Below are 25,137 nucleotides of genomic sequence, written 5' to 3' on the forward strand. Positions count from 1 at the left end.
GGAGGTCTGTGGCTAACTTGGTCCGGAAGAAGCGAGGCGGACCTTCCGGCGTTTGAAAAACTTCCGGCGGGAACCGGAAGGTGCGGTGGCACACACGGAATCTCGGGTCTTCTGACGTGCCGGGCGGGAAGGTGAGCTGTGCGTGCGCCTTGGCGGTCGTCTTGCGGGTTCTCAAGAGCCCGGCGCCCGGGCTCCGGGATCTTTGAGGCCATTAAAAAAGTTCTGAGCGCGCATTTGGGCAATAACATCCCTTTTTTAAAAGTGAGAAGTTCATTACATTTTACTGTCAGCGGTCTCTCACAACCGACCACCCGAAAACCCCTCCTAGCTACCTCGTGACACCTCTTTTCAGCCAAATTGCTGCAGCTCTTAGCGCATAACAGACATAGAAAAGCCTGGGCAAACCTGGTGTTTTTTTTTTTTTTTTTTGAGACGGAGTCTTGCTCTGTCGCCCAGGCTGGAGTGCAGTGGAGCGATCTCGGCTCACTGCAAGCTCCGCCTCCCAGATTCACGCATTCTCCTGCCTCAACCTCCCGAGTAGCTGGGACTACAGGCGCCCGCCACCACGGCCGGCTAATTTACCTGGATTGTTTTTATACCTAAAATTATCGGAGGTGGGAGAGGAAGCATCCTTTTCACGGTCGTGGTGGTCCTGTCTGAATCAACTGCACCTTTTGTAGTGCGTCTGGCATCTAGGAGGCGCTCAGTAAGCGGAGGAAAAGAATGAATTGAGAACTCTATAGGCAACGTTCCTCGAACGCCTCACGTGACATGTTATTAACATAATGTGTGTGGAATGGGAAACCAGACTAGTCTTGGTGTTCCAGGCACTGGGCTATAGTCCTTTGCCACATATCTTTCCTCTTTGAGTAAACGGTTTCACCTCATTGGGTCTCAGATTTCTGAATATAGCGGGACTATCTGATCCCAGGTTCTTTCAGCTCTAGTATTTTGTTTTTGTGACTTGGGAATCTGCTCATATTCAAGCACTCTTTTAGTCCTTCATGGAAACTTGTTTAGGTGCCTCTTAAGAAATTGTCCTCCTTTGTTCGCCTTCTTGAATTTAAATTTTTTTTTTCCAATTTTAGTATTTGTTAGTGTGCACGTCCTTTTCCCCTTTCTCCTGATTTTCAGTCGTCCTAGTTTAGTGGCTGTTCCCTTAGTAACATCATAGCAACCTCCAAATTGTTGACTTGGAATATGCCCATGTACCCACGGTGATTAAGATAGTTTGAAAGGAGGGAAGAATCCCAAGTCACTGAAGAATAGGAATGTTCTTATGTGCCATCACTTCTTCAGAAAGAGATGAGTGCGATGTGTGGCATTGCGTAAGAGTGGTGGAAAATAAATATATTCCTCTGTAGAGACCATATTTTCACATATTATGTTCATTTAATAGTTGTAGGGCATCTGTTAATTGCTAGGCTCTATGATATGGAAGTGAATAAGGCACATATATTTCCTTCTTTCATGGTATTTACTCTCTTGACAGCAATGCAAGCAATAAACAAGTAAAATAAAAGAATAGTTACAGATTATGTTATAACTTACTGTATACAGGAAGCAAATAGGCTCCTTTTAAAATATAATTGAGAAACCTATTTTAGGCCTGAAATGTTAAGATCTAAGGGATGCAAGGAGCCAGCCAATTGACAAGCAGGGGGAAGAATACTCCAGGCAGAGAGAACCTGAAGTGGGAAAGAATGTTGTGACAAGAGCTGAGGAGCTCCAGCAAGTAGTAAAGGTGGTTGGAAAGGTGAGCAGGGCTCAGTCTGACAGGGCCTTTTCAAAGGCCATCATAAAAATGTGGCTTGATTCTAAGTGAAGGATGGGGTGGAAAGTAATTCAGTGTTTCCAAAGCATATTCTAAATCATCTTGAGTTGATAAGTGGAGAACGAGTTGCAGGGGCAAGAGTGGAAGTAGGGAGGGCAGTTAAGAGGCGAGTGTAGTAGTTCAAGTGAGGGAGGTTGAGGACTAAAGGCTCACCGAAGACTGTGGAGATTCAAGACATTTTGGAGGAAGATCTTTTGTGACTTACTAATAGTCTGGATATGGGAGATGAAAGAAAAAGATTTGCAACATTTTGACTTAGCAAATGGAACTTTGGAGGATGATAATATGTTCATTTTCTTGATTGTAGTGATGTGTATACATATGTCAAAACATCAAATTTGTACACTTTAAACATGTGCAGTGTATTGCATGTCAGTTATATGTCAGTGAAGCTGTTAAATAATTTTCTGGCCAGGCGCCATGGCTTACACTTGTAATCCAAGCACTTCGGGAGGCCAAGGCAGGCAGATCACCTGAGGTCAGGAGTTCGAGACCAGCCTGGCCAACGTGATGAACCCCGTCTCTACCAAAAATACAAAAATTAGCTGGGTGTGGTGGTGCACGCCTGTAATCCCACTTACTCAGGAGGCTAAGGCAGGAGAATTGCTTGAACCCAGGAGGCGGAGGTTGCAGTGAGCTGAGATCACTCGAGGCTGGGTGACAGAGTGAGACGATCTCAAAAAAAAAAAAAAAAATTTTTTTTTCAACGTTCTGGCTTAGCAAATAGGTGGGTGCCACTTATTGAGATGGGAAGGACTGGAATAGGAACAGGTTTTAGAGCAAGAAATGGTCATCAAGAGTTCCATTGTGGATGTGTTAACTGAACTGTGAGACATCTAAATAGTTTCAGAGACAGGCGGTTTATTAGGGAAATCTGAATGTTAAAGGCAAGATTTGGGATGGAGGGATTAGGATTGTTAAGTAGGTGACATCGGTATGTAAAACCGTGGAGATGGATGAGGTTTTGGTAAATCTAACAAGTTTTATGACACAAAGTAAGAGGACATGGGAGTAGTGGAGATGGAGAAACAGGCCTCAAGAATATTGGTGTTTAAACTGGAGAATACATACTCCTGGGGGTGTACCTGTCGTAGGTAGTTTTAAAGACATAATTTCCAGGTCTTCAGCTTTTGTATATATTCTTTCTAAATCTGATCTGCTTGAACTTGGCTTGTGTGTTCATGCAGATTCTGCTTTCCCACCTTTCCTTTTACATTCATATTTTTAACATTTGTGAAAAGAAATACTACAACTTATCTTTCCATGGTATATTGCTTTCAGGGTGCCTAATAAAGAGGTAGTTGGAAATATTTGATTTAGGGGAGCCTTCTTTAAGGATAATGGTTAAGCAAAAACATAAGCCTGCCAAGGGTTTGCCTGTCCCTATTTTAAACACATTTCTGTTAAGGCTGAAGTGTAGAAATAGAATTGGTATATGGTAGTCTGTGTGGGAATGTTCTGAATTCAGGCATACTGTAGAATGTGGTGGTAGGAGTGATTGTAAGGTGATCTGGGTGGGTTGTTTGATGGGAAGCTTAGCACCTTGAAGTTTTTACTCTTGGACTGGTTAGATTCTCCAGAGAAAAGCCTTCCCATTCTCCTCCCTACAGGGCAGTATTTTGGGAACTTAGTGGTGGAAGACCAGGGTTCTCTGCCTTCAGCATTCAGTCTGTGTGGTTCCCATGCCCACAGTCTAGACTGTTTGATTAATACCTTCTCCAGAGAATAAACTTAATAGACTTTTTTCTGGGGCAGTTGCCTAATAGTGTGAAGTGAGGTAGGACACCTAGAGATATTCCTTTGTCAGTTTATACACAGCCCTAACCCCTTTCACCTTTAATTCCAAAGGTATCAGCTACTGCTTCATGTGAATTTTTTTTTTAGAATACTGCAGGGTAAATTGGTTTGGCTCTCAAATCCTCCCACTACTGGCTTGGGATTTTAATTTTTATGTGTTGCAATCTGTTAGTCTTTTTGGTTTTGGAATTCTGAGGAGTCATGTTTAGGAAAACCTCCATTTCCCCATCTCCACTCAAGAGTATGAAAAGAATCACCTTTATTTCTTAATTCTTTTGTAGTTTTATTTTGTACATTTTAAACTATTAGTTATTGGGGAATAAATTTTTGTTAATGGTGTTGAGGTAGGAATTAAACTCCTTTTTTTCTTCTAGAGGAATAGCTAGTTGTCTCAATACCATTTATTGAATAATCCATTTTTGCCCTGCCTCGATTTGAAATGCCACCCTTGTCATACACTAACTTCCTCCGTTCTTATTTTGTTGTGGTATGATACACATAATATAAAAATCACAATTACCTGTTCTTTCATGATCAATGTCTAAAAAATACTAATTTGAGAAAGGCTGATCTTTATAACCTAATATGCCAAAAAGAGAGTGAAGGGAAACATGGAAGATTATCCTGTCTACTTCCTGCAGACTGCTTTCCTGTTGTTCTGTTGGTTCCCTCTGAGCACTATTTTGCCCAGTCATTGTGCACTTACTGGACTGAGTTGAGCTATAGCTGCTGTGAGAACATATTCCCTTTTGTGACAACCCCTTTAATATTTCCATGAGAGATTATTTTCTCTTCTAAGTGGATGTTAGAACCAGAGGCATTATAACATATGACTGGGTCAGAAACTTGTTTGAAGGGTTCCAAACATGTCAGAGTCTAGTGCAGTCCTTATGGTTTGATGGTTTTATGGTAATAATATCAGGCAGCCACTTATAAAGTCCTTTATTAATTAATTTTAACAGCTAATTAATCTTAACAGCTAAAGTAATTTTATTTACTTTCCTGTATTATGTGATGGCTCTGGTTATTTGTCTTAACTTTTTTTTACCGGTTGGCCTTCGAATTTGGTAAATAGTTTTTAGTCACATAGTGATTAATCATTTTATTTAAGTTTAATGAGCTTTTATTATAAGGGAATGATTATCTTGTTTTAAGAATAACCTGGCTGCTTACTCAGTCAATCAGCATCATTTATTTCATTGCCAACTTTGTAGAGAGACCTCTACTTTATTCATTAAGAATATATAGAATAGGCCGGGCACAGTGACTCATGCCTGTAATCCCAGCACTTTGGGAGGCCGAGGTGGGCGGATCACCTGAGGTCGGGAGTTCAAGACCAGCCTGACCAACATGGAGAAACGCTGTCTCTACTAAAAAATACAAAATTAGCCGGGTGTGGTGGCACATGCCTGTAATCCCAGCTACTGGGGAGGCTGAGGCAGGAGAATCGCTTGAACCCAGGAGACGGAGGTTGTGGTGAGCCAAGATCACGCCATTGCACTCCAGCTTGGGCAGCAAGAGCGAAACTCTGTCTCAAAAAAAAAAAAAAAAGAAAGAAAAACAGGAAAAAAATGTTTCTGTCTTTGAGATATAGTTTAATAAAGGACTTTATAAGTGGCTGCCTGATACTATTACCATAAAATAACACAGAATACTTAAGCACACAATTCTTAAAAAAATGAAGCACACAATTTTCCTATAGGTGTCACCCTGTAGGTGTTTATATTTTTCAAAAGATGGCCCATACTCTTAAGAGTTTTAAACCATTGGAAGGCCATTAGCTACTCTTTTTTTTTTTTGGAGACCGAGTCTCACTCTGTTGCCCAGGCTGGAGTGCAGTTATGCAATCTCAGCTCACTGCAACCTCCACCTCCTGGGTTCAAGTGATCCTTCTGCCTCAGCCTCCCCAGTAGCTGGGATTTCAGGCACCCACCACCACGCCTGGCTAATTTTTCTATTTGTAGTAGAGACTGAGTTTCACCATGTTGGCCAGGCTGGTCTCGAACTCCTGACTTCAGGTGATCCACCCTCCTTGGCCTCCCAAAGTGCTGGGATTACAGGCATGAGCCATGGTGCCCAGCCAGCTACTCTTTTAATTGGCAGCTACGTAGCAGGGGAAACTGGTGTTTGGGCTTGTGAATAAACATCATTGTTTTTGTTTTTTTCCCATGAAGTGTTAGTTTTGAATGACCCATTACTTGTAGCCAAATAAAGTGATCAGAATATTCAAGTGTTGCTGATTTTATGTTCTGTTTTTTCTAGATGTCATCATTGCCAAGAAGAGCAAAAGTACAGGTCCAGGGTGTGGTACCAAAAGATGAATTTTCTTCATTCTCTGAGTTGTAAGCATACTGGTTTAATATGTGGGTAGGGAAATGATGAATATTTTAATAAGGAGTAATGCATTCTGTCATTTTCTAACTCCTTAAGTGATGTGGGTGAAAAAACTTTTTTTATTCATTCATGCAACAAATATTTGTTGAACTCATGCTGTGTTCCAGGTTCTGTCTAGTGTTGCCAACAAAGTATCGAAAGGAGAGAGAAAGTAACCAACTAAATATATAACATAATATTTACACTAGAATGTAAGCTCCATGAGAGCACAGAGTTTTATATATTGCTTTAGAGCAGGATTTTTCAACCTCTGCACTACTGACATTGTGTGCAAGATAATTCTTTGTTGTGGGGGCTATCTTGTAGGATTTTTAGCAGCATCCTTGGCCTCTACCCACTGGATGCCAATACCTTCCTGCTCAGTTATAACAATTAAAAATGTCTCTAGACATTGCTAGATATCCCTAGTTGAGAATTTCTGCTTTAGAGTCATATTAGGTGCTCTGAAGATATTTGTTAAGTAAATGACTGATAATATTTATAGTAATAAGTACTATAAAGAAAAATAAAACAGGGCAGGGGGTAGAGAGCATAGTGAGTGGTTGCAGTCGGGCGTTTTGGATAGAGTAGTCAGAAAGTTATTTCGGAAGACGTGGCAAGAGATCTAGATTTGATTTGGGGGTGCAGCTTCCAAAGATCTTGTGGATGGGTGTTCCAAATAGAGAAAGCAGCAAGTGCAAAGACCCTGAGGCAGGAATAAGTTTGGTGTGTTCAGGGAACAGCAAGACCAGTGTGGCCAGTCTAGAGACGTGAGGCAGAGAGTAGTAAGAAATGAGATTGTAGTGAGTAGGATCTGGATCTGATAGGCTTAGATCCTTCTCCTTAGTCCCTTTGACTTCTCTTCTCACCAACCTCTAAATGTTGGAATCCCTCAAGGCTTAATTCTAAGCCCTCCCCACTCCCCCACCCCACCTCCCCTGTCCCCTCCCCATTGGTAGCTGATCTTGTCTTATGGCTCAGTATAAAAATCTCAGTTTTATACAGTATCTCCAACTTGATCTTCCCTGATATTAGAATTTTATTTGAAGTGGGTTGGGAGGCCACTGGAGGGTTTTGGGTTGGGATATTACATGACCTGGTTTATATTTGTAAAATATTCTGGTTTCTTGGTGGAGAATAGACTATAGGGGGCAAAACTGGAAGTAGGGGAAATGAGTTAAGGAGATTATTGTAGAAGCATAGGATTCTAGACTTGAAAGTGATGAGAAATGGTCTAATTTGGGATATATTTTGAAGGTAGAGTGGACAGGACATGGGGGTGGATTGGATTTGGGGTATGAAAGAATGACAGACATTTTGGAAAGACTGGAAGAGGAACAGGTGTGAGAGTGGTGGAATCAGTAATTCAGTTTTGGACTTGGTAAGTTTGATGCGATTGCTGGACATTCAGGTGAAAGTGGATATACAAGTCTTGAGCTCAAGGCGGGAAGGTCAAGTTGGAGATACTATATAAAATTGAGATTCGCAGCTGGATATGGTGGCTCACACCTGTAATCCCAGTGCTTTGGGAGGCCACGTCGGGCTGATCACTTGAGGCCAGGAGTTCGAGACTAGCCTGGCCATCATAGTGAAACCCATCTCTACTAAAAATGCAAAAATTAGCCAGGCATGGTGGCACGTGCCTATAATCTCAGCTGCTTGGGAGACTGAACATGAGAATCACTTGATCCCAGGAGGTGGAGGTTGCAGTGAACTGAGATCACGTCACTGCATTCCAGCCTGGGCGACAGAGGGAGACTCTGTCTCTAAATAAATAAATAAAAATAAAACATAGATTCCCGTATTGAGAAAATATAAGATTACCTGGCAAGAGAGCATAGAGGGAGGAGAGGGCTGAGGACTAAGCCTCGAGGGATTCTAACATTTAGAGGTTAGGGAGAAGAGGAGTCAAAGGGGCTAAAGAGAAGCTGCCAAGAAGTAGTATGAAAACCAAGGGGTGGGGTTCCTGTATGTAAGGGATATGCTCTAAGGGGTGAGTGCCAGATGCTCCTGAGAGCTCAAGTGATTGGGAAGGAGAGTTGACTAGCTGCCTTAGAACTATTTCATGTATAACACAACGGTATCTGTGCTTGTGTTTTGTTCATAATAACTAAAGGGCCTTTAATCTTGGTGATATTCCTTTGTGAAATAGGGTTAGTCAGTAATCCTGGTTGATAGGTGATGAGACTAAGGAGGGAAGAAGTCATCCTGCTCAGTTTGATGATGGTATGAGGAGTGGAACCCTAGTTTTCTAGTTCATTGGTTTTCTAATTATAGTTTCTTTCAGTTCCACTGCTGTTATGTTATTCTGATTATTCCTGTTTTTTGTTTGATTGTTTGTTTTTGCTTACCAGGCTTAGTGGCACCTCTGAAGAGAACACCAGTAGTTTGACCTATCATAATTATTCTCTTCTAGAGCATAATTTAGCTAAGAAGTCATCCAGTCAGGTTTTTGCCCCCAGGAAGAACTTAACATTAAAAAACCCAGACTTCCCTATTCACTCATCTCAGTAAAGGAAGTCTCACTGATAGTGACCTTTTACATTAGAGTAGAAATGGAATTAACTGGGTTGGCAGGAGCATGATGGTCCTTTAACAGAGTTCCCATGGCTGCTTTTTCTCTGCTCTTGCTGTGAGTTTGATTCTTCGTTGTTAGAAAAGTACTATAGTCGCACCTGATCCAATCTAATCAGGAAAGAAATCCATTCTGTGAAAGGAAAAAAGGGTTAATTAAAGCAGTTGGAAGGGTCTTGGTGCTGGCTTTTAATGTAATTTAGGGTGTTTCCTAGAGCCATTTCCCAATCCTTTCATTGATTTGAATAACTTAATACAATTTAAATGAATTTGATTAGTAGTTGGGAACTTATTTAAGTGCTTTTCACTGTTAAAATTGAAAAGCTCACATTGACTATAGTTTGACATGACCCAGTAAATTACTTAAGGTAATAAATGATTTTCTATGTCTTGAATGAATGTGTGTATGTGTTTGTCAGTTAGGTGAGAAGAGAATGGAGAGACAGAGCTGTGATTTACAGCATACCGGGGTATTTTTATACTGGTCTGTCATCAACTCTGCTGGTTCAATTCTTAGCAAAAACTGTTCACAGCCTGTACTCAGTCACTCCATTTTATATTAAACACCTCCTACTTTATCATTTTTTCAAGAATCATGCATCTCTTTTTTACCTTTGACATTTGCTTTAATTTTTCCTGGAGATTATTCTGTTGATTTACTTCTAGATCATCTGCCTCTGAAGAAGATGACAAGGAAGATAGTGCCTGGGAGCCCCAGAAGAAAGTTCCCAGAAGCCGTAAACAGCCCCCTCCCAAGGAATCCAAACCAAAGAGGATGCCTCGGGTGAAGAAGAATGCCCCACAGATCAGTGATGGCTCAGAAGTTGTTGTTGTTAAGGAGGAGCTGGTAGGTGCTATAGCTGGATAGAGGGAACTCTGTAGTATCTTCCTGATTGGTGATGTTACTTTCTTACTCTACAGAGTGGGACAAGGCATGTAAATGACAAAAACTGCCAGCAATGGCATCCCGTACCATGGGTCTTAATTTTTGGGTCTGTACTGTGTTTCTTTGTCTATTCCCTTTTCTCTCTCCTAGGAGTTGATCTGGGTGTGGTAGTGCTGGTAATGATGGTGGCATTAGCAAATAGTTGAGTGCTTATCATTAGCCGGGCAATGTGCTCCACATTTCATTTAAATGATCTTACTTAATCTTTATAACAACCATTGAGGCAAGTGCTTTTATGCTGATTTTATAGGTGAGAAAGCTGAAGAAAGATGTTAAGGGACTTGCTCACGGTGTACAGATAGTAAGTGATGGAACTGGGTTTCTAAGTTAGGAACATGATTTTTGTCAACATTTTGGGAACAGATATATCTCTCTTGGGTGTTTTTACATCAGTTGTGTTCACAAGAGAGATAAATACAACCAGAGTGCTGGTTTAATATTTAATAGTTTAAAATAATAATCTTAAGGACTTGAAATTCTTACGGCCAGCATTTTGTTCTCCTTGGAGGCTAATCTGAATAGGGAATTAAGTAGTAATCAGAAATTTACTTGATGAGCATGGACTCAGAATAGGATGATGAGATAAATCCATTCATTTGAGTTTACTGAATGTCCATTGTGGTCTAGGCACTATGCTTGTCACAATGACAGTTGAATGTTTTAATAGCTTGAAGCTAAGACAGTGGCTGACAACACCCTTTATGATTGACACTTTCTTTAGATATGTCAATTCATTTGATTAGGTTATCAACTCTTTTAGGCCTGGGAGTTATTTTATCTTTATATCTCTGTTCTGATCCCTTCTATTTTGGGCAAAAAATTTAATACTCACAGGGCTGTCTAATGTTCATTATTTTCAAGTTCAGATGGTGGTGGTGGTAGATTGGCATTGGGGTGGAGGTGCTCTTTATTGTAGTTCTAAATGTTTTTAATAGTGATTCTGGAAAAAATACTTGATAGAAGAGAAGATAGAATTTTGACTGAAATTTAATTTGGGAATTGTTCATGTTTGTGCCATCTGCATCATTTAGGTAATGGAGAACAGACACCTTAGGGGTAGGGTCTTTATCTTATTTACACTATCCCCAGTGCCAAGATGGGTGCCAAGTCTCATTTCTTCACACTTGAGCTGTCACTTGGATTGGGGGGCAGTGGCAGTGCAGAGTGTAGTCCCTAGACACCTGTGTGGGCTGCTGTGCGGACTCTTGTTAAAGAAAAATGCCTGACATTAGCCTCCTGTCACTCTGTGTTCTATCCTCTACTATTCAACAGAAATTGGTGGCATGTGTACCCTGTTGAGTTGTATGAGTGAATGAGTGTTACTTTTCTGTCTGCTAAGTGGTTGACTTTGATAGCAAGTTTTAATCTTGGTTTTCTGGCATGTGTAGACCTATCCTTTACTCATTTTTAAAAATTAAACTGGTTATTTCTAAATAGTTGACATGCAATGGCAAGAAATAATAGAGGAATTCCATGTACTCTTTATCCATTTTTTCCCGAATGGTAGCATCTTGCAAATCTATAGTAAGATGTCACAACCAAGATACTGACATTGATAAAATCCACTGATCTTATTTAGATTTCTCCAGTTTTACTTATATTCATTCATGTGTATGTATATGTATGTACTTGGTTCTGTGCAATTTTATCACACATGTAGGTTTGTGTATCTGCCATGACAGAACAGTTCCATCACCACAAAGATGCCTAGTGTTGCCCTTTTATAGCCACACCCACCTCCCCCCATCATCTCTGACCCTTGCCAACCTCTAATCTGTTCAGGAATGTTATATAAATGTATTCATATAGTATGTAACTTTGAGATTGGCTTTTTTCCCCGTTCAACATAATTTCCTTGAGATTCTTCCAAGTTATTGTGTGTATCAATAATTTGTTCACTTTTATTTGTGAGTAATATTCCCAGGAAATTGCTTTTTGTCTTCTAATTCTCATATGTTCTCTTTGTGGTTTGATAGAATAGCTCTGTGGCTATTGCTGATACTGCTTTGGAAGACAGAAAAAATAAATTGGATACTGTACAGACTCTGAAAACAGCCAAGACAAAACAGAAATGTGCAGCGCAGCCACATGCAGTTCGAAGGACGAAAAAGCTGAAAGTTGATGCAGAAACCAGCAAAGCCAGCAACTTGGAGGGCGAGAGTAATAGTTCAGAGACACCATCCACAAGCACTGTGTGGGGAGGTACATGCAAGAAGGAAGAGAATGACAATGACTTTACATTTGGTCAGTCCCCTTTAAAGAAAATCAAGACTGAAACATGTCCTCAGGGGCAGCCTGTCAAGTTTCCAGCAAATGCCAATAATATTAAAGAGGAGGTGGAAATGAATTGGGACATAGTACAGGTATGTGCAGCCTTTTTCTGTCACTTCGGTTGTTTTGAGTGCTTTCTTTTTGACTAGCATAGGGGTTGTACTGTCTAAGGGAAGGACTGGGGGTTTTCAATTCTCTCTTCAGTTTTGCCAGTGATTTCTGGAGGCTTTCCCACTTGTTACTTTCTTGGGTACACTGTTTTGTGTTGTAGCTAATCATCAGTTCTTCAGCTAAGATGTGTGGCCTCTCTTGGCCTTTGCCATGGTGTTTTAGTGAACATACACTATATAGACAGATTGTACCAACTGGTTGGGCCCCCACAGGTTCATTGTTAAGTTTTTGCTTTGAACTTGGACTGTATTTTCCTATAAGAGCAGTGTAGGTGATTAGGTCACTGGCTGTTCATACATCTATTTAACCCTTAGTATAATGTTGTAATGTACTACAACAAGGCCTAGCGATTTTTGAAAGGAAATTCTATAAGAATTCCAACTTGAGATGCCAGAATTATATGTCTTACTACAGGGGAAATCAGATTTCTCCCAGTTTTTTTGGCTGGCTTTGGGGACAGTATTGGAGACCCCAAAGAGAGTCTAGTAGCTAGTGAGAGTAGCTAGTGAGCTTTTGTCTGTCCCAGCACATTCTGGGACCATTTTAGACTTAATTATGGTAGTGCCTCTCAGGGTAGATTGGGGTGACTTCCCTCCCTGTTATCTGTCCCATGTGATTCTGTTGTGTACTCTTTCCCTTGCTGTGATTGTGGCTGTAGAGCCGAGGGCCTCTGCTGGATCCTGATTCCACTTCTCAATCTGGGACTGCCTGTGTGTCACAAATGTCTTTGTACCCATGGTGCCTTTTCTATTACCTATGAGTAAAATGTAATTTTTTTTTTTTTTTTTTGAGACGGAGTCTTGCTCTGTCGCCCAGGCTAGAATGCAGTGGTGCGATCTCAGCTCACTGCCAACTCCACCTCCTGGGTTCACGCCATTCTCCTGCCTCAGCCTCCCGAGTAGCTGGGACTACAGGCGCCCACCACCACGCCCGGCTACTTTTTCGTATTTTTAATAGAGACGGGGTTTCACCGTGTTAGCCAGGATGGTCTCGATCTGCCTGCCTTGTGATCCGCCTGCCTCGGCCTCCCAAAGTGCTGGGATTACAGGCATGAGCCACCACGCCTGGCCTGTCACTGGTAATTTTTAATCATGATTTTTCTTCTGTTCGGTGCACTAAGGAATAGAATGTTGCTTTACAGCTTTTCCTCTTACCCTTGTTCCTGAATGAATAGTACAAGGTATCTTGGAAAAACAGAGCATAATTAGGCTCCTTTCTATGCCTTCTATTTCTGTGTTCATTTAGACCTAGAAGGCAGCTTTTTTTTTTTTTTTGAGACAGAGTCTCGCTCTGTCGCCCAGGCTGGAGCGCATTGGTGCGATCTCGGCTCACTGCAAGCTCGAAGGCAGCATTTTTAAAATGTGGTCCATGGACTACCTGCATCAGATTCACCCTGAAGCCTTTCTTAAAGTTCTTGGTTCCAGACCAGGCCTACAGAGGCAGGTGGACATGTACCACTTCCCTTCTCTTTTCCTTTTCTAACACTTTTTAAGCTTATTTCCATTGTTGACGTAGATCCACCTCTGGTAGTTGACAGTGTGCAGGAGGAAGTTAAGAAGTTTTAGACTGTGAAGTCTCTGGTCTTTGAGACTTGGTAATAAGTTATTCATAGTAAAGAGCTACTTATTCTATGACTCTGCTTCCCACCCTGTGTTACAGGGCAAGAGATGTAGAAAATGGCCCTGCCTTAACCTTTTGTCTCTGGGTTACAAGTATATAAGCTCTTTATAATGAGCTTAAGCAGAAAAGAGTTTTTCACCAAGGACATAGGGACCTTTCAAAGAACAAAAGGGACAGAATGTGGTCAAGTCTCCCATAGGACTTGAACCAGAAATTGGAAACTGTGAGGACTCAGAGAAGATGCTGTTAGTTTTCTCACTATCTGGTGTCTTATAATCACCAATTTCTGCTGCTTCTCTGAGTTATTGTTTTCTCAGCAGATAAGATTTTCTTGCTTCTTTACAGAGGATAGAAAATGACAGCTCCCTAGTTTATTTGCCATTAGTTTTATTAGTTACGTAGACTGACCAGCTACTTCTGTATTCCAGTTCCAATTTTTTTTTTTTTTTTTCATGAGACAGAGTCTCTCACTCTGTCACCCAGGCTGAAGTACAGTGGCGCGATCTTGGCTCACTGCAACCTCCACCTCCCAGGTTCAAGCGATTCTTCTGCCTCAGCCTCCTGAGTAGCCGCCACGCCTGGCTAACTTTTTGTATTTTTAGTATAGACGGGGTTTCACCATGTTAGCCAGAATGGTCTCCGTCTTCTGACCTGGTGATCCTCCCACCTCGTTCTCCCAAAGTGCACGGATTGTAGGTGTGAACCACCGCACCCAGCCTCCAGTTCCAAATTTTAAGAAGAAAGTCTGATTGGCTAAATTTGGGTCAGGTATCTATCTCTGGTCCAGTGCCTGGGGTGCTGAGGCCTCATTGTATTTTAGAAACATGGCTGCCAGGGCTCCACCTCTGTGTGTGTGTGTGTTGGGGTTGTGGGGGGGCGTTCTCTGAGAAAAGGAGGGCATCAGGGTTCAGCTTTAGAATGTAAATTTTTAAATCTAGGTGATGATTAGCCACTGTTGACAAAGATTTTCTTAGGTTTCTTTTACCATAATACCTTAAGGTGTTGGTTTACAGATCTTTAATTGACAAGGGATAGTAATACTTACCATTTATTTATAGATGACTTGTTATGAGCTCGGCTCTGTACTAGGCACTTTACATTTGTTTAATACATTATCATGATGGATTAGTAGATGCAATGGGTTATCAAAAAATCTTTTATGGACAGGAGTAGAATAGACAGAAAACAGTTTTGTTTGTTCAGAAAAACCATCTTAAAGTTAAAAATTACTGAGAAATTACTGAGAATTGACTCGAAAGTATTTGTAGAATTTAGTTTCTAGTTTGCATCATTTCTCTAATAGGTATAACTAAAGTTGATTTCAGAGCTTTGAGAGAAGAAAATTTGTTCTGCAATTTGTTAACCTAGACTTTTAATGTTTTGTTAGGGATTAATATCTGGGTTCACTAATGAGTTCTGTAATGTCACTAAAATAGCAGCTAAACAAAGCCTTTTGGAAAATACATTCCAAGAGAAAGGCAAGATTACTCGCTGAGTAGAATGAGGAGGGACAAGTATGTGATGAGCGATAGGTGCCCAGCTGCCAGAAGATGAGTGACAAAGGAAAAGCAAAGAAAGAAAAGTTTTATTTGTAAACTAGTAGCAGTAATGTCCTTTGTTGTATGTGGGAATAGTGACTTGGAAGCAAGTTGTCTCATTTAAAGGCACAAGAACTATTTTATGGCCTTTTGCCCTCTTAGAAAATATTTTGAAAATTATAGGCATACTAGATTTTCCTTTTAATTCCAAGCAATTTTTTTTTTCCACTTCATTTTTTGAAGTGAATTTTGACAGCTGAAAGCCTGTTCTCTGAGAATCTGGGCACTCCTTGCCTGTGAGTTGGGAAGTGGTTTTTGGGATGCTGCCACCTTTGCTGAGCAATCCGATGGCAATTATTAAGCTCAGCATTTTCCTGGTGGGTTTAGGGAAATTGCCTGGGAAACTATTACGTGTGAATTTACATGTTTGGGTTCTTTTTATTTAACCAGTTGCAATTATCCTTCCTTAATTTTAACTTGAATTTTACAGACAATTCTTGTGGTATATGTGGATTTCCTTTCCTATACTTTTAAAATTTCTCTGTAAACAGGAGAAACTTTGTGGGAGAGAAAGTAATTTTGTCTTAAAACTGTATTCCTGCTTGTAAACATGGTTGAGAACAGGGGTCGATGTTGGAAAAAGAGGGAACCGACAAGAATGAGAGTCAAGTAATACCAAGCCAGAAAATCAGAAAAGTCTTGAACATTTGGATAAGGATCAGACTCAACAAAATACCTGTAACATGCATATTATTTGCCACAAAATGTATGTCTAGATTCTTTGGGGAAATCCTGAATAGTTATCTAGTTAGCAAGGAATGGTTAATGAAACTTAATTGTATAGAAATTAAGTATTACTAGTTGAACATGTGGAAATGTCATTTATGTATTTCCTTCATTTTGTGTGCTATTCCCCATGGCCTTGGCCACAGTGATAACTTGGTCCTCTGTTTTTTTCTGTTCAAGGTGTATTTCTCAAGTCTGAAAACTACAGATTTTTTCAGGAACATCACTGTCTTGTTTGGAGAGGCAGAACTATATACTCAAAACTTGATTTAGTTTTAGGCTTGTCAAAAGGACAAAATTACAAGTTTAGTTTAAAGATCTCTGTTGGGTTTATGATTCTAGAATCAAGCAACACTTCATTTCATAAAATAGGATAAGTGTTCTAATGAATTGAGCAGGGGGGTTGGTTTTATAGATAGGACTAATGAAAGCAGAAACAACAGAAAGTGGATTACTTTCCTTGTAAGGTGGAGAGAAGGAGACAGAAAAATAGAAAAATAACAGATAAAATGAAGTTACTTCAGTCTTTTTGTATAAGGATTAAAGTAGAGGGAACTTTATTATCATGCCTATTGAAGATTGAAACTGGCCTGTTTGATAAATTGGCTGTTACCATTCTTTAGATTTCTTGGAAAGTCAGATAACAACTTTGTTTTAGTTTAGTGACTAAAACTTTAGCCAGGGTGAGTCCATTTTGATTTTTAGTCTGTGGAACATAGGGTCTATCGGGGCCTACTGCAGGAGCTTCATCCAAAACAGTGGCCTTCTGTAATGTTTTAACAGACATTATACATGAATGTATTTTGTTTCTGTTTCCTGATCCGGGGTTGGGGATCACCAGGTCTTTTGATAGAAGCAACCTACTCCTTTTCAGCCCTTTCTCCCAAACTGCAAATGTGTGATTGCGACCAGAAACTAGTTTTTGTTGAAGTTATTTTGCAAATATGTTATGGATACCATGAACTATAAGAATTTGAACAAGTGACTATCTACAGACAATTTTGGGGAAAATTAAACTGCTCCAAAGGTGGTGGTTGTCCAGTTTCTTTTGGGAGTGGTGAGTGTAGGGGAGTTGAGCAGTCATGTGTAATATCTTAGTAAAGTTTGCTAAACAGGGAGAAAAGGCAAACAAATCTTTTTTATTAGCTATTTTCCCTTTGTTGCAAGAGATTGTGTGGGATTATGTGGGTGAAGAAAGCTATGGGATGACAAAATTGAGGAAAGAAGTGAGACAAAAAGTGGTCAACATTTCTGAGTTATGTATCTCAATGCAATTCTGTGTATAAATGCGGAACCACTTATTAGGTTTAACCTATTTGTCCAGGAGAAATTAAATAAGAGAAATTATATTGGTACTTTTTGTTAATATAATTTAGTTGGTAGTATTTATTATGGTCTTTTTAAAAAACAACTTTTTTTTGAAGTATAACATACAGAATATTGTACGTAAATGTACAGCTCAGAGATGTTCAAAAGTATAACCATGTAACAAGCTTCCAGAACATTACCAACATCTCAAAATCCCCCTTTATACTATTTTCCAATTCCTCCTTCCCTCTCATACAACCACTCTTCTGATTTCTAACAGCATAGATTGGTTTTTCCTTTTGCAATCTGTAAGAAAACATGTGTGTAGTAGAATAAGTGATACAGTGAAATAACTAGGTAAGGGTAAGGAGAACAGCAGAAATCAACAGCTTTTCAGAGGGGAGGTGGCCAGTTACTGGTTTAGGAGTGATTTAGAATAGAAAATTCTCTCAATTCCACTCATTAGAGAGTCATTTAACTTAGATGTTCTTTTAAAATGCAGATGCTGCCTGGATGATTAAGGCTATAGTTTATTTGCTTGATGCCAAGATGTTTTCTTTTTAACTGAGGAAATCGGAATTTCCTTTTGGAGGAGTAAATCTCAGGACACTTTGGGAAAAAGCATTTCTTTGGAGGTTTTAGAGAGAGGGCAGTTTAAGCCATCAGATCTCATGAGACTCATTATCCTGAGACCAGCATAGGGGAAACCGCCCCCCATAATTCATTACTTCCACTTGGTCGTGCCCTTGACACATGAGGATTATGCCTGAGGAATCATCTTGCTTGGCATATAAATTGAATTTTTGAAGAGGTTATATAGCTTGTGGAATTTTGGGCAGTTTACTTTTTTGGCTCTCAGTTTTTGCATTTGTAAAATGGGAACAATAAAGTACCTTTCTCATATAGTTTAAATGAGTTTATGTTGACTGTGTAAAAGTGTTTGGAACATAATAGGCTCTATAGAGGAATTAGCCTAAAACAACAGTCAAAATAAGTGCCTCTGTCTTAGAGGTACAAAAAATTCTTGAGAGTGCCTTTTTCCCCCCTTACTCTCATTCCTTTCTGCCAGTTAATTTTTAAAAAATATAAAAGTAATAAATGTGAATCGCTTATAAGTGAAAACTATAGTAGTTCTTTGCCCCACCCCTTCCCAACTCTAAGACTTGCTCTGTTTTTAGCTCTTTTAGTTGTTTCTTTGTTGTTTGCCTAATTTTTCTAAAGCACACATTATTAAACCCCCACCTCAGAGTTTCTGATTGAGTGGCTTTTGGGTGAGACCCAAGAATTTGCATTTTTAACAAGTTCTCAGATGATGCTTATGCTGCTGGTTTGGGGACCACACATTGTAAACCACTACTGTAGTTCATAGATCTCATCAACTCTTGAAAAGAGGGTTGACTCAACAGCTGAAACCAACCAATGAGTGGATCCATTGTTGAATGGCTTTGTTACCAGTGGAAGGTATCCGAGTTACTGATGTCAAATCTGTAAGGGTCTGCAGCAACCGCAGTTTTTGCCTCCTCCTCCTCTGAATTCGACTGAGGGGCATAAGGCAAGAGAGACCAAGGCAAACTTCAGAGTAGGAGCGGAAGTTTGTTTAAAAGGCTTTGGAACAGGAAAGAAAGGAAAGGAACGTATGCTCGGAAGAGACCCAAGCAGGCACTGAGGTCAAGTGTGGTGTTTAACTTTGATCCTAGGACTTTATAGGCTGGCCCCTTTCCCATGATTCTTTGCTTAGAGTGGGCTGCCCGCATGTGCAGTGCCCTCCTTATGCTTGGGAGGTGAGTATGTGGTGTGTGTTTAGGAAGTTGTACATAGCCCATCTGAGGCTTTCTTTGCTTCTCTGGTGGTGTGTCCCTGTGTATTAGTCTGTTTTCATGCTGCTGACAAAGACATACCCAAGACTGGGAAGAAAAAGTGGTTTAATTGGACTTACAGTTCCACATGGCCGGGGAGGCCTCAGAATCATGGTGGGAGGCAAAAGGCACTTCTTACATGGCGGCAGCAAGAGAAAATGAGGAAGAAGCAAAAGTGGAAACCCCTGATAAACCCATCAGATCTGGTGAGACTTATTCACTATCACAAGAATAGCACAGGAGAGACTGGCCCCCATGATTCAGTTACCTCCCCCTGGGTCCCTCCTACAACACGTGGGAATTCTGGGAGATACAATTCAAGTTGAGATTTGGGTGGGGACACAGCCAAACCATATCATGCTGGAAGGTCATACTTCACCATTTTGTCTCTCGGTGTGCATGTCCGGGAAGTTGCTTCTCCCTGGTGTCTGCGTTCAGTTAACACTTTAGTGTAATAAGTATGGACCATCAGGAAATGGCCTCTTCCTGGGGCTGGCTGCCAATTTATCACTTTTAGAGAGGCAATGTGATAATTGCAGAACCATCACCCAACATTCCTAGTTGGGAGGGGGGCTCTCCTGCCATGCTTATGCCTGTCTACCTATAACAGCTTCATATTGAGTATAGGATATCAAGTTCAAACTCTCTAGAATTCACCATGTAGCCTCATCCACCTTTCTATTTCTCACCTGATCTTCACACTCCTTGTACATGTAATGTCCAGTGGGTTCACTTTGCCCACTGCCTACACAGAGCCTATTTATCAAGACAAGGGAATTGCAGTAGAGAAAGAGTAATTCACACAGACCCAGCTGTGTGGAAAACTGGAGTTTTAGTATTACTCAAATCAGTCTCCCTGAAAACTTGGGAATTGGAGTTTTTAAGATAATTTGGTGGATAGGGGGCCAGTGAGTCAGGAGTGCTGATTGGTCAGGTCAGAGAGGAAATCATAGGGAGTCAAAGCTGTCCTCTTCTGCTGAGTCAGTTCCTGGGTGGGGGCCGTAAGACCAGATGAACTCAGTTATCAATCTGGGTGTTGCCAGCTGATCCATATAGTGCAGGGTCTGCAAAATATCTCAAGCCCTGGTCTTAGGTTTTACAATGAGAATGTTATCCCCAGGAGCTATTTGGGGATTTTTAAAATCCTGAAGCCTCCAGCTGCATGACTCCTGTATTTGTCCATTTTCACACTGCTGTGAAGACATACCTGAGACTGGGTAATTTATAAAGGAAAGAGGGTTTTTTTTTGTTTTTGTTTTTGTTTTTGTTTTTTTTTTTTTTGAGAGTTTCACTGTTGTTGCCTAGGCTGGAGTGCAGTGTTGCAATCTCAGCTTACTGCAACCTCTGCCTCCCGGGTTCAAGTGATTCTCCTGTCTCAGCCTCCTGAGTAGCTGGGATTACAGGCACATACCACCATGCCCAGCTAATTTTTGTGTTTTTAGTAGAAATGGGGTTTCATTATATTGGTCAGGCCAGTCTCGAACTCCTGACCTCAGGTGATCCGCACACCTCGGCCTCCCAAAGTGCTGGGATTACAGGTGTGAGCCACCGCACCTGGCCAGGGAAAAGGTTTAATTGACTTACAGTACAGCATGGCTGGGGAGACCTCAGGAGACTTACAATCATGGCGGAAGGGGAAGCAAACACATCCTTCTTCACATGGTGGCAGGGAAAAGAAGTGCAAGTAGGGGAAATGCCACACACTTACAAAACCATTATATCTTGTAAGACTCATTAATTATCACGAGAACAGCATGGGGAAAACCACCCCTGTGATTCAGTTACCTCCACCCGGTTCTGCCCTTGACACATGGGGTTTATGGGGATTACAATTCAAGGTGAGATTTGGGTGGGGACACAGAGCCAAACCATATCAACTCCTGAACCATAATTTCTACTCTTGTGGCTAATTTGTTAGTCCTACAAAGGCAGTCTAGTCCCCAGGCAGGAAGGGGGTTTGTTTTGCAAAAATGCTGTTATTGTCTTTGTTTCAAAGCTAAACTGTAAACTAAGTTCCTCCCCAAGTTAGTTCAGCCTACGCCTAGGAATGGATAAGGACAGCTTGGAGGTTAGGAACAAGATGGAATTGGTTAGGTCAGATCTCTTTCGCTGTAATAATTTTCTCAGTTAAGATTTTTGCAAAGGCAGTTTTATACATTTCAGCATTACTGAACTTTTAGCAATTTAAAAAATGTGCAGTGCTTTCTCATCAGAGGCTTTTGATGTTATTCTCTGTTCCTGGAATTCCTGCCTCCGCATTTAGCTGCCTGGAAGTACCTTCATTCTCTTGTTGCTTTTCCATTGCTGCAGAATTCGATGTTTCCACCCTTCCTGTGGTCTTAAAACAATGTATATACACTTCTGTCAGAGTGTGAACCATACTGTATGTTGACTATTTACATGTCTGTCTGCTTTTGGAAGCTTGTTAGCTCCTTGAGAAGAGGCACTTGATTTTTTTTACATCTTCATTATCATTGGCTTAGTATGGTTATTGGCATATAATATGAGCTAAAATAAATGTTCAACTGAATCAATGTAGAAAACATTTGGTGATTTGGAGTCCCCAAAATGAAGACTGCTTTTATGTGGTTTTGTTAGCCTTAATTTCAAGGATCAAATTTGCATAAGAAGCACTGTACACTCCCATAACATACATGATGCCATATGGATTTGTTAGGACCTATTACCATCCAGGGTCTGGAGTCTTAGCTGTCTTACATTTCTTTTATTCAACAATAGCTGAGCTGTTGGGTAGTGGGAGCCCATGGATTGCTCTAACAATCACACAGTTCCAAAATGATGAGCATTCCTGTCGTTTCCACCTGTCATCTCTGTCTTTCAGAATCTTGCCTATCTTTCAAGGGTCAACCAAAATGCTATTCCTGCAGCAGGCCTCCCTTGATTACCTCAGGGAGATCTTTTCTCTTCTTTAAAAACATGGTACTGCCTGGCACATGCTGTTTTATTTTTACTTATTTGCATTAATATTTTATCTCCCTTCTAGATTGCTAACTTCTTCATGAGCAGCCTCATGAAGGCCTCTCAAGAGGAAAGTGGTTAGACCTTTACCTGTAGGTAGCTAAAAGTCATTGGAGCTTAAGTTCAAACAAAAGAAGAAAATAAGGGGCTTGATTACATTTGTATTTTAGAAATATCTGTAGTAATGCAGATGGGGTGGGTGGGAGGCATAGACAACAATAAAAACCTACTGTGGGTTCAGATAAAAGATGCTATTAGTGGAAATAGAGCTTGAGGGGGGAGGGAACAGGCATTTTAGAAGTTCTGTTTGCCTCCTTGGTGACAGAGTAGATGGATGTGATGGAGAATATACAGTGATGCTTAGGCCATTGATTAGAATGCTTTTGATTACAATAAAAGAAAACTGTCTCAAACTAGTTTAAGCAATAAAGGAGATTATTGACCTATGTAACAGGAAAATTTCGGTCAGTTCACTGAAACAATCTACTATTCTCTTAGCACCAGCATCCTCATAACAATAAAATGGCTACCACTTTGAATTTCTACCTCTACAAACTGTATTTCTTCAGAGGAAGTTCCAGCCCAAATCTTAACTTCATGCTGATTGGGCTAATCTCTCTGGCCAGGGCAATGCAGCACTCAGGCTGTGAATTCTGAAAACAGCTGGTTACTTGAGCCACATGCTGCGGAGCTGGAGTTAGGGTCAAGTGCTGTCAAGCCACATAGCTGCTATATAATGGAGAGAAGTGGCCACAATATTATGGGAGATAACCACAGTATCCCCTAAGGTTTCTGTGGTAGATGACATGATGTGGACTGGAATAGGAAACAGGAAAAGGTACAGGTTTGAGGGAGAAAATATAAATGAGTTGATTTTGTGAGGGTCAAGGAAGATAACAAGCAACAGGAGTATTTCTAAAGAGGGAGGAGCCTCATGAAGGCCTCTTAAGAGCAAAGTAACTGGGCTTGTTCTAGGAACTGAGAGAAAGCTATTGGGCTGGCATCTAATGATCTAGGGAAAGACTGGATAAGATGAGGTTGGAGAGAGGCTTCTGTCTTTTGGGTCATGGTAAGGAGTTTGTATTCCAAATGCAATGGGAAATCAGTGACAGGTCAACATCCGGTATACATTTTGAAAATAACATTCTTGTTGCTTTGTGTATACTGGAGTAGATGAGACTTAGAGTGGATGCAGGGAGAACAGGTAAAAGCTATTTCATTAGTTCAGGCTAGAACTAGACTGGGGTGTGGGGCAGAAGAAATGAAGAACAGTGACAGAGTAAGGAAATATTTTGCAGTTCAAGTTGACTGGTTCTTAAGATGGATTGGATTTAAGAGTTGAAGGAGTTGGAAGAGTTAGACTCTTAGTTTTCTGGGTTGAATTGCCATTTGAATAGCATAATATGGGTAAAAGTAGAGGAGAAATAAGTTTGAGAAGAAGATAACTTTGGAGATGCAAGGTTTGAGATGCCCATTAGATTTCCAAGAGAATATGTCAAAATAGTTAGCTAAATGAGTCTGGAGCTCATGTGGAAGAGAGTCAGGGATAGAAATGTGAAATTGGCATTCTTATCAGAATTGGCATTAATCCGTCAGAATGGGTGATAAGATGTAGACTTCAGAATTTAATATGCCCCGAGAATGAGATATCCTCTATAGTCTCTGGAGTTTAGCCATTTATTTCATATGTAGTCTTGAAATTCAGTCTGTTATGTATCTGGACTTGATTTTGATAATCAGTTGATTATGATAATTCTTTAATAAATTTTCCCTGTTTTTTACCCCAGTTTCTGTCAGATCTTGGGCATTCAGGGTTGAAATAATAATAAAATGTACTCCTTTTGTTCTTTACTTTGAAAGAGCTGCTTAGGTTTTGGGAAGTTACTAAAATTAGATTTTATTCTTTCTCTTTTCCAGGCTGACTTTTGTAAACTTTTCTGTTTAACTGTACATTTTGCTAAAACCTATAGACTTAAAAATAATTAAGTATTTAAATGATTAATAAATCATCTTTTAATATTATTGTAAATAATATTAGTATTTTAATATAATTAACATCAATTTTAATATGTATTTAAAATAATAATTTTAAATATTTTAATATTTATATTTTAAAATAATTAAATGTTTAAATACCAATGATTTTAAATAAATAATATTTTAAAACAAATATTTTAAAAAATAATTAATTGCCTGATGTGGTGGTTCATGCCAGTAATCCCAGCACTTTCGGAGGCTGAGACGGGAGGATTGCTTGAGCCCAGGTATTTGAGACCAGCTTGGGCAACATAATAAGACCTCATTTCCACTAATTAAAAAAAAAAAAAATTAGCCAGGTATGATGGTGTGGCTTGTAGCCCCAGCTATTTGGAGGCTGAGGCTGGAGGATCACTTGAACCTGCGAGTTCAAGGTTGCATTGAATCACAGTTGTGCCACTGCACTCCAGCCTGGGTGAAAGAGCGAGACAACTGTCTCAAAAAAATAAAAAAAATTAAAAAGTAATTAATTCGTTTGAAGATGTTGTATTTGTGCATGATACAAAATTCAAAAGCTACAGAAGGGTCTTCCAACTCTAACCCTCACCCAACCAATTACCTTTTTATTTCCAGATCTTGTGAATCATTTCATATTAGTTCATATAGAGCTGCCTCAGATTCTTAAATGGTTGCATGGTATTTAGTATGGGCATAACATATTTTCCAGTTCCTCCATTGTAAACTTAGGTTTTTGCTCACCTTTACTCTGCTAGGAACAGTTCTTCAAAAAAAATTATTATAAATAATATTTTCTAGAGGCATGTATATGTTATGATAAATTTCCAGTAGTAGAATTGCTGCTGGACCAAAGTTTATGCATTGTAAATTTTCATAGATATTGCCAAATTGCTCACTAGCAATGACAAAAAATGGCTTTCCTTTGCTCTCATGCTGAAAAAGTGAGTTACGAACTCCTTGCTTTGCTACCAATATGAGAGATGAAAAGTATATCATTGCATCATTAAAAAGTGCCCTCATTGAACACTGGAATTTGAATGATACAGTGGTTTGGATTAGATTTTATTGAATTTGTGAAATGACTATTTT

At 40.0% G+C, this 25,137-nt stretch overlaps 1 protein-coding gene across 2 annotated transcripts in view; it reads left to right on the top strand.

Moving 5' to 3' along the window:
• Window positions 1-79: 79 nt before the first annotated feature.
• The window catches only part of SRBD1 (S1 RNA binding domain 1), a 225,894-nt gene continuing 200,836 nt past the window's right edge, over window positions 80-25,137 (top strand). Inside the window, exons 1-4 of one of the 2 annotated variants that reach the window (XM_032177442.2) lie at window positions 80-131; window positions 5,894-5,973; window positions 9,245-9,425; window positions 11,501-11,887. In XM_032177442.2, the coding sequence (XP_032033333.1) occupies window positions 5,894-5,973; window positions 9,245-9,425; window positions 11,501-11,887 (648 nt within the window). In that variant the 5' untranslated portion in view covers window positions 80-131. Of the gene's footprint in view, window positions 132-1,637; window positions 1,757-5,893; window positions 5,974-9,244; window positions 9,426-11,500; window positions 11,888-25,137 lie in introns of those variants that run through there. The other variant, XM_058428266.1, reaches the window with a different exon arrangement.

The sequence above is a fragment of the Hylobates moloch genome, unplaced genomic scaffold (genome assembly GCF_009828535.3).
Source record: "Hylobates moloch isolate HMO894 unplaced genomic scaffold, HMol_V3 SCAFFOLD_15, whole genome shotgun sequence".
Classification (NCBI taxonomy): Eukaryota; Metazoa; Chordata; class Mammalia; order Primates; family Hylobatidae; genus Hylobates; species Hylobates moloch.